Genomic DNA, 10120 nt, shown 5'->3' with positions numbered 1-10120 from the left:
AGAACTACAGTCAGAATGCTCCTCAGAAGCGAGAATGGCCAAACTTCGTCTTACCTACTTTGGTCATGTTGTCAGAAGGGACAATTGCCTGAAGAAGGTTACTATGCTAGGTAAAGTAAAGGGTCAGCAAAAAATGGGAAGATCCTCGACAAAATGGATTTACAGAGTGGCTGCAACGATGGGCTCAAGTATAACAAGGATTGTGAGGATGGTGCACAACCGGGCAGTGTTTGATTCTGTTGTACATAGAGTTGCTATGAGTTGGAGTCAACTCATCAGCACCTAACAACAACTAACACTAACCATATTAAGATTCACTATGTATCAGGTAGCATAGTGGCTAAAGCACTTGACTGCTAACCAGAAGGCTGGCGGTTCAAACCCACCAGCCACTCCTCGGAAGGAAGGTTGGGCAATCCTACTTCCGTAGTGATACTGCCTCGGAAACCCAAGGAGGGGTCACTATGAGTCGGGGCCGACTCGACGGCACATAACAACAACAACAACAACAATGTATCAGGTAGGCGCTCTGGTAGCATAGTAGTGCCTAAGGCACCTGACTGCTAACCCGAAGGCTGGCAGTTCAAACCTACCAGCCACTCCTTGGAAAGTTGGGCAATCTACTTCCACAGTGAGAACACCTGGGAAACCCAAGGAGGGGTTGCATCTGACTCCAGGGCACGTAACAACAACAACAACAACAACGTGTCAGGTACTGTTTACATATTAGGTCTGATAACCTTCATATCAACCTCATGAGATAGATGCTATTATTATCTGCATGTTACAAATGAAGAAACTGAGGTTAATAAAATCATCAGCTGGTAAGTAGCAGGGCAGGAACTTAAATCACGGCTTTAAAGGCTGTACTCTAATTGGCTGGTAGCCAATGAGAAGTTCCATCTTGTCCATAGCATATTAACTAATGTTAAGGTATAATTTTGTAGCCATATGTTCCATTTTGCTACTGTGTTATTATTGTTCTTGTTTTCCCTTATCTTCCTCCTCTGTTTCTATTCATCCTTTCAGATTCTACGACTCTTCTCCATACTCAAACATTTAAACATACTTGCATATGAAAGGAGGTATTTTTGGTCATGGTTTGCTTTTACAAAAATGGGAACAAACTATACTATAAGCACTCTTCTGTGATTTGCTTTTTTCCCAGGTATACACAATCTCTTTTCCGAAGAAGATACATAATCCTAACTCATCCTTTTAAAATAATTACTTTCTGATATTGCATAGTGTGTATATAAGACAATTTATTCAACCATCCCGACTCTGATGGACAATCAAATTCCAGGATAAATCTTAGGATCACTGAAGCAATCTAAGAGCAAGGCTACCCTGACTTCATTTTCAGTCTCAAAATTAGTTTATATTTTCTGGGCAGACAGTTCCATACATTGTTAACGATACAATAGCCCAATTATTTTGGTATTATAGCCCCCATTTTACCGATGAACAAATCGAGGGTCCAAGAATTATTAGAGAAGATGACTAAGGTCACCTTACAGTATTCTTGGCATACAGCCACAAAGTAGACGGGTCCAAAATTCCCGCTCTAACCTGCTTTATGTGGCCCTGTATTCCAAAAAGGTCTGTCCCGGGCAACACCTAGGTTCAGCCAATAAGGATGAGTTTTTCGTCGTTCCACGCACCCAGCTCAGGTCTTTGAGAGCGTCCCACACTCCCAAATCTTCTGGTCAGTCTGAAAACAACTTTCGGCTGAAAACTTGACCCTTGAACAGATGTCAGGCGAAAGGAAGTAATTTTCGCAGAGATGCTGCGAAGGTCACACGATTTGGGGTAATCTGGACTTACAGAAGTCAAGATCCATCATGGGAACCAGAAGAGGGGACAGAAATAGCTGGGGTGCACAGCTACATTTACTGCAACACAACCAGTAAGCGTCCGGTCGCGAAACGACTCCTCCATCTCTAACGGCTCCCACACCAGCGGGAAAGGGGGGCTTACCTGCAAACCTCTCAACTTTTTTGGCCCTAAGACACCTCAAACTCCTGGCAGTTCGCTTCCACGTGTCCGGCTTACAGTATTCTTAGGTCCCTAAACCACCGCCTCCGAGCCAAAGCCAATCAAGAGGCGGTGCGTCATCACTGGGCGCCAGTAAGAAGCCAAAGTAATATCAAAGAAAGAACTGATGGCCCGGAGGCTGAGAGACAGCTGCCGTTGCTATAGGTAACTGGGCTAACGCGTTCGGTCTGCGCAAAACCTCCTGGGAGTGGTGGTTCGACCAGGTCCGTTAAAATGCTTTCTTTGTGGGTGGAAGAACTACAACTCCCAATTTGACCCGGAAGCAGCCTGTTCAAAGGAGCAGTTATTGCAGCTTTGGCCGCTGTCCGGGCCTAAATCTGGAAAATGCTGTTAACACCCCAAGAAAGGTCCGCTTCAAGGAAGAGGACGGGAGTGAATGGCTGGAAACGGTTCACAAGGAAGCCAAGTCCCAAGGTGATCCCTGTCGGGAGCTCTGGGGAGCAGGGACCTATGCGCAGCCCCGCCCTTTGACCATCCTTTCTCTTACCCCCGGACATCCTTCTCTGGGCCGACCCTACCTTGGCTGCCCCCTAGCCAGCGTCGTCTGGCGTGACCGAGTCTTAGAAGGTTCGGAGTATGGGTGCTTTATAACATTGGTGGGCAGCTGGAATAACTGGTTCAATCTAACGCTTTTGTCAAGCCGCAGAGGTCCAGTAGTCTCCAACCCTAATGAAGAGCATAGCACCCCGCCTCCCACAGTTTTGGAAGAGTTCCTGTACATTTCAGTTGTTGATGTTTTGCAAATCAGGGAGAACTAACCTTAATTTTAGGGGAAGAGGTGGTCTTCACATTAAACCCTCTGCCTCAAGCCCTTCCCCTTAATAGTTTTACGTGAAGGATCTAAAGTGAACTCAGGAATGCAAGTGGATATTAAATATATCAACATTTGATTCACATGGTAATTCCTAACACAACCAACATTCTAAAAAAGAGAGTCCCTATTTCTTACCTCTTTTGATTCGTTAGCTTCTGAAGACCAGAAAAACTGATAGGGAAATTTTAAACTTGAAGCACATGTAAGTTCACATGTAAAGCTGCAGTCACATGGAGTGTGCTTTCCACAAACTCATTTTTAACAGCCACAAAAATAAATACTTTAAATGTGAATGAGAGTCCCAAAATGGAGCGGCTACTCAGCTTTCAGCTAAAGAACAGTTTCACCAGCCGTTTTCCCCTTAAGCTACACTTTGCTAATACTGTAGACAAGTGACCTTTCTGAGGATCTTAGGTAGCTGTCGTTGCAATTTATTCCAAACATACCAACTGAATCATGTACTGGACATACTCCAACGTAATGAATATCTTGTCTTAGATACTGAAGAGTGAAGATTGGAGCTTTAGAGAGACTTGGAAACTGAGTCTGCACCTATTGTATAAGTTACATAATGGATTGAACTTGAAATAGGTTATCAGTGTAAACTTGATGAAAGGTAAAAATCTGGGGCAATTTCTTAGGACTCTAAAATGAAGGATTTTTGCTGCTAGTGCTTGTTGTTGCTGCCTAGAGTATAAAAAGTTTTGTTATTTTTTTTTTTTTTCCTTTTTAAGGGCTTCTTGAAGTTCTGTTGTATTTTAACAGGAGCAGCTCTTTCTTTGTTTCTGTGACAAAATTATTCAGCAGTACAGCTGCATTAATTAGTATCTGTAAGTGTTTTGAAGGTGAAGTGTTATGTGAGTGAAGTGTATTATACGTTTCCCACCTTCCTGTGTCAGCTTGCTAGTTGAGATGTTTTCTTATTTATTTAAAACCCACCAGAATTATTAGCAAAGCAAATATTTCTATTTGTTAAGTGACTATTAGAGGGAATTCTGCTTGAGTTTAGCAACTACAAAGTGAAGAAAAGAGATGTCCTGGTAGTCTGATTTCTAATTTCAGATAATATCTTGCTGACCCGAGTGGAAATTTACTTGATTTCTACTTCATTTTCTGTTTTGTGTGATAGTAGAAGTAAAACTGTTTACCGCTCACCTCTACTCCCCCAGTTCTTATTGTACTGAACAATATCTCTGATCAAGGTAATGTAAGAAAACCTCTTGCTGTAGTCAACCCCTGTAAAAAAGAGGCTAAGGAGAAGGAAATGGAGCCCCAGTGGCGCAATGGTTAAGTGTTCATCTGATAACCAGGAGGTTGACGATTTGATCCCACCCAGTGGCTCCATGAGAGAAAGACCTGACGATCTGCTTCAGTAAAGATTACACCCGAGAACACTCTGTGGGGGTAGTTCTGCTCTACTACATGGGGTCAGTATGAGTCCAAATCGACTTGACAGCACCTAACAACAAGAAGGACACACTTTTCTACAAGAGTATTTGCTTCCTTAACACTTGGATACCAAAACCAAAAACCAAATGTATTACTTTTGAGTCGATTCCAACTCATAGCAACCCTCTAGAAAGGAGTAGAACTGCCCTATAGGGTTTCTAAGGATGTAAATCTTTGTGGAAGCAGACTGCCACATCTTTCCCCTGCAGAGTGGCTTGTGGATTCAAACAACTGACCTTTTGGATAATTTGGCTAATTAATCTGATTGGATTTTCATGAGGCAATACCATACCTACTATTTCTCTAGGAGCTCTGGTAGCATAGTGCCTGAGGCATTTGACTGCTAACCAGAAGGCTGGTGGTTCAAACCCACCAGCCACTCCTTGGAAGGAAGATTGGGCAATCTACTTCTGTAGTGATACTGCCTTGGAAACTCAAGGAGGGGTCACTATGAGTTGGATCCAACTCCACGGCAATGAGTGAGTTCCTATTTCTCTAAGGAGCTCTGGTAGTGCAGTGGGTCAGGCATTTGGCTGCTAGCCGGTGGTTCAAACCCACCAGCTGCTCCATGGGAGAAAGATGAGGTAATCTACTTCTGAAAAGATTTACAGTCTTGGAAACCCTATGGGGGTGGCTATGCTTCAGAATATCAACTTGATGGCAGTAGGTAATGTTTCTGTTAGCACTAATCCTGAGAAATTTTGAAAAGTACTAATGCCTGGATACCACCCAGAACAATTTAATTAGAATCTCTAGAGGTGTGACCCAAGCAAGGGATAAAAACAGTCAAACAATGTCCCAGAGAATACTTAATGATTCTTCCTCATGCTTTTCTGCGTTCTTCTGTTGCTAATTAGTGCTGAACTTTCTAATGAAATGCTGGGGAGAAAGAATATAGGGCACTTTTGTGTATGCTTTAGTCAGAAAGATAGATTAAAATGACAAAGTTGATATAGATATAGCTGTGTATTAATATTCTATGTATATTTTCTGCAGCCTGCCTTTGACCCTGACAATGTGCAGCAATGGATGAAGGTAAGGATATTTCAAAATTAAGATTGAAAAAGAATTGAGAGTAAGACATAATCAGATGGAAACTGAATACCAAAACCAGACCAAACCAAACCAAACCAAACTCATTGCCATCCAGTTGGATCTGACTCGTAGCGACCCCTCCTTGAGTTTCCAAGGTGGTATTTCTATAGAAGTAGATCACCCAATCTTCCTTTTGAGGAGTGGCTGGTGGGTTTCAACCACCAGCCTTCTGGTTAGCAGTCAAATGCCTTAGGCACTATGCCACCATTTTGTACATACTGTGCTATTTTTATTCCCATGTGACTATGTTGCCTTAGTTTTTATACTTTTTAGTATTTTAGTATTTTTTTTTTTTCATTCTGTTGCTTCTCATGAAAGTGTTTAAGGAAGAATGGCAACAAAAGGGTATAGAAATACCCTTTCAAATGCCATGAGGTTCCAGTGAAGAAGGAAAAGCAGCTTTTGGAGAGGATATGGTAGCCTCCCTAAGATGTTTGATGTTTGAAAGGCTGGATTATAGTTACATTAACCAAGGGGACCAATAGGTAGAAGCTACATGTGCATCATAAGCAAAAATTTTATAATGACTAGATTTATCTAAAAAATGGCATAGATGTTCTCTCAAAGAGAAGAGCTTTCTAATACAAGACGTATTCAAGGGAGTCTAAGTGACCACTTAATGTTAGGGCTAATGAAGAATACGTTTGAGGAGATGTAATTAGGTTAGGTGACTTCTGAGATCTCTTTCATGCTGAACTGTGTATTTTTGAATCCTGTGCCATTTAAGTGAAATATACCATTAAACCACTTTAGGTGCATGCCTTTGAGTGTCAATTTGGCAATTTGCCATATTTAATTCATTTGTGCAACACATGTTGCAAAATCATGAAACATTTTCCTGGGAAAAAATATTCTTCTGCTTTGTACTATTTTGAAGATTTATTATCTAAATTCACAGACATCATAAGCTACAGGCCAGATAGGCCTAAGACCAGAGTTAATAATTGGTGGTGCAGTGGATAAGGCATTTGGCTGCTAACCAGAGGTTGGTGGTTCAAACCCACCAGGTGCTCCACGGAAAGATGATAGAGCAATCTACTCCAATAAAGATTTATAGCTTCGGAAACCCAATGCTGGTCCACTATGAATCGGAATCAAATCAGTGGCAACATGTTTAGGCTTTTTTTCAGTGGTTTTTTTTTTTTTTTTTTTTGGTTTTAACTATTTATTTATTCAGCCATTTTACATTAGGTGCCTACTAAATGTTAGCCCACTATGTTGGGCACTGGTAATAAAACAGTATACAGGACAGGTGCAGTCCCTGCCCTCTAGAGTTTATAACTCAGTGGGAAATATACAATTTACTTAAAGGTAATGGAGGAATTAAGGAGTGTAATGGAAGCATATGTGGGGGATGCTAATTGAGATGGGGCCCAGGAAGGTTTCCTAGCCAGGCCTATTTTCTGAGATGCCTCTGGGTGGGTTCGAACCACTAACTTTTTGGCCAGTAGTCAAATGCTTAACTATTTGCACCACCTCAAGATTCCTTCCAGTGTAGTAGGGGGAGCAAAAAAAGGAGGGTGGATAGGAAGTTTATGTTCTCACTGCCATAGAGTTGATGAGAGAGGTTGATGTTAGAGAGTGGATTATCAGAGTTTGGTTTGAGCAATGGTGAATTGTGTATGGCATGGTTCAGGATTACCATGTAAGTGAATTGTTGCATTAGAATGGAGGGGAAGGCTGTTGGATCAAGCAAACCCTGAGTTGGTGAGTCATCCTCAGGGATGTTGAAGTCACTTAGAATCTGGCAGAAATTAGAGTAAAACAGTGAGCCCTGGGGCAGCTTACCTCAATTGTAACAGTCTACCATGATTTATAATTCATCCTTCCCCTGATTTGATAGACTAATTCATTTTACTACCCCAAAGCATTCTGCTACTTGATTGAACTTTCTAAAAATCATTTTTATTCTGTCAGTTCTGTACTTGTGAATCTTCAGTGATTCTGTGTGCCAGCAGATGAAACTACCTAATTTCTAAATTGGCATTTAAGGACTTTTCTCTACCTGTAATATCAACCTGTTATGGTCTCTTTACTTGTACCTTGTAGGACTCCTGTCAGAACAATTACCCTCTCCTTCATCAGATGAATCTTTCTTTTGCTTCAACTCATTCTTAACCCCCAGTATGAAATATACTTCTTTTCTGCAGCCCACCCAGAACCTTCCCTTAAACCTCAGCTTGAGATGACCTCTCTCAGTGAACAAACCCCCTCACCTAGCTTGTTTTGGTTCTCTAGTGCTTCTATAACAGAAATACCACAAATGGGTGGTTCTAACAAACAGGGATTTATTATCTTACAGTTTCATAGGCTAGAGTCCGAGTTCACAGTGCCAGCTCTAGGGGCTGGATGAAGGCACCTCAACCTTGGGCTCTGCCTCTTGCTCCTGGCCCACTGAAACTGAAGGCCTCTCTTAACTCAAGCAACTGCTGGCTGCTGAGGCTGACAAACCCAAGGTCAACAAGTAAAATGGCACAATGCCAAAATTATCAAGGAACACACAGGCCACTAGTTCAAGTCCAGAAACAGTATCAAGATTGGCAGACAACATGGCAGGCCACTGAGATGAAGACTCAGCCAAATGTAGGACCCAGATGTGCCAAAATGTAACTTCCTCAAAGTATCTTCTTATATACTGGAAGCAGACCGCATCCCTAAGGCAGCTACACAGCTACTCACAGTAGATTCCACTATGGAGCTGATTACCTGTCTCATCATGGGGAATAACTATATCCAGCTGCCCAGCCACTCAAAACCAAGCACAGCCAAGTTGACATAACTACCACACACTTGAACTATCCCATCCTCTACTACTCTTTCCCTTGAAATTGCCTTTGATACATACTGATAAAGTATTTCCTTCTATGCAGAGTGGTTAAAAATGAATTGGACACTTTTCCAATATTCATGGCTTTCAAGAAATAAAGGAGTGCATTGTGGCCACTGTTTCTGCCATCCATGGTTGTCTTAGTTACCTAATGCTGCATAATTGAAAAAAAAAAAAAAAACCCACAAGTGGGTGACTTTATAGAACAGACATGATTGTCTCACAGTTTGGGAGAGTAGAAGTCCAAACGAGGTCATGGACTCTAGGAAAAGGTCCTTCCCTTTTGGTGGCCCACGTGTTCCTTGGCTTTTAAAGGGATTTTCACATGACATCTGTCTTCTCCCTGTGTATGTGTCACTGTGTCTATTCAGCTCTTTTTATAAGACACTGCTCAAAAGGGATAAGGTTTAGGACCTACGCTACTCTACAATGCTCTCATTAACATAACGAAAGAAAACCCGTCTTTCCAAACAGGGTCACAGTCACAGGTACAAGGGTTAGGGTTTCAACATATGTTTTTTGGGACATAATTCTATTCATAACAGTGGGCATAGGTGATGAAAAGACTGGAACACACCATGGAATTGATGTGTGCCATGGGACACAGGGCGCATGTATTGAGCATTTATAAGGTCATAGATATAATTGCATGGTTCCTTTACAAATTCTGGGATTATATATATCCAGTTACTGAGCAATATGCTTTTGAAGGTGTTTGGTTCTTTTGAATCACCCTGTATTTTCTTAGAATTGTTCTTTAGTTTTTGTTTATTGCACACATGGCTTATGGAACCAAAAGAAAAGTGAAGTCCTTGAGAACAGAAGGTTTTACTTTTGTTTGCTCCTTAATCCCGCCACAGCACTAACAGAGTACTCTTCAACAAGATTTATTGAAAGAATGACTTGTTACAAAGACAATGTTTGTCTCACTGAAGTATAATTCGAGATAGACCTATCTCTTATATGGGAGCTCTGGTAGCGTAGTGCCTAAGGTAGTTGACTGCTAATCAGAAGGCTGGTGGTTCAAACCCACCAGCCACTCCTCAGAAGGAAGGTTGGGCAATCTACTTCCATAATGGTACCGTCTCAGAAACCCAAGGAGGGGTTGCTATGTGTTGGATCCGACTCCATGGCAGTGAGTTTGGTTTTTTGGTATCTCTTACATATATTGGGAAGAAGTATGGTTAAGGATGTGATATTTTAAAACAAAGAAATTCAGAGATTATTTCTAATCTCTAGCACAATCTCGTATTTGTTTTTTTAAAATCTTGGTTTTCAATGATATCTCAAATATTTACTTTGTTAGAACAAAGCAAGCATTTCTCTTTACCTCCATCTCAGTTCCAGACTCTACTCCTTTTTTAGTTTCAAGATAGTCTTCTTCCTCTTATCTCCCAAGCTCTCTACCTTTTCTGTTGAAAACCTGTACAAATTCTAACTTAGCTGGGATGGCACATCATACAAAGTTATTTCTTTCACTCATAGCTTGAGGAACTAAGTAAAGTCTACCATCCTGTGTTTATTGTTTATTTTTTGTTTGTTTGGGTGTTAGCTTAAAAAATTTAAGTTGGGATGAAGTGCAGAGGTTCCAGTAAGATGGTGAAATAGGCAGGAAAACTGCACAGACCTTCTTCAACAAAGAAAAGGGGAACCTATTAACACAGATACAGAAGATAATCTTGGACCCCTGAGCCTTGAAGGGAAGGATATTGAAGTGGACTAAACTCCAACTAGCAGAAGAATTTGCGTGAAAACACTAAAAAAGGAGACATATGGAGCTACACGTGTAGCATTGGGAAAGTCAACTGCGAAGGAACTGTTTCAAGTGCTGAGGAGCAAGGATATCTCCTTGAGGACTAAGGTGTGCCTGACACAAG

The 10120-nt window shown here is 41.4% G+C and overlaps 1 protein-coding gene across 1 annotated transcript in view; it reads left to right on the top strand.

Annotated features, from left to right (window-relative positions):
- The first annotated feature begins 2382 nt into the window (after positions 1-2382).
- CCDC191 (coiled-coil domain containing 191) overlaps positions 2383-10120 on the top strand; it is a 149583-nt gene continuing 141845 nt past the window's right edge. Inside the window, exons 1-2 of the mRNA XM_007947851.1 lie at positions 2383-2472; positions 5318-5356. Of these exons, the coding sequence (XP_007946042.1) occupies positions 2383-2472; positions 5318-5356 (129 nt within the window). The remainder of the gene's footprint in view (positions 2473-5317; positions 5357-10120) is intronic.

Source organism: Orycteropus afer, unplaced genomic scaffold, assembly GCF_000298275.1.
Source record: "Orycteropus afer afer isolate SDZICR_OR568_19922 unplaced genomic scaffold, OryAfe1.0 scaffold00195, whole genome shotgun sequence".
Taxonomy (NCBI): domain Eukaryota; kingdom Metazoa; phylum Chordata; class Mammalia; order Tubulidentata; family Orycteropodidae; genus Orycteropus; species Orycteropus afer.
The sequence above is the reverse complement of the archived record's forward strand: the minus strand, read 5'-3'. Positions and strand labels throughout refer to the sequence as shown.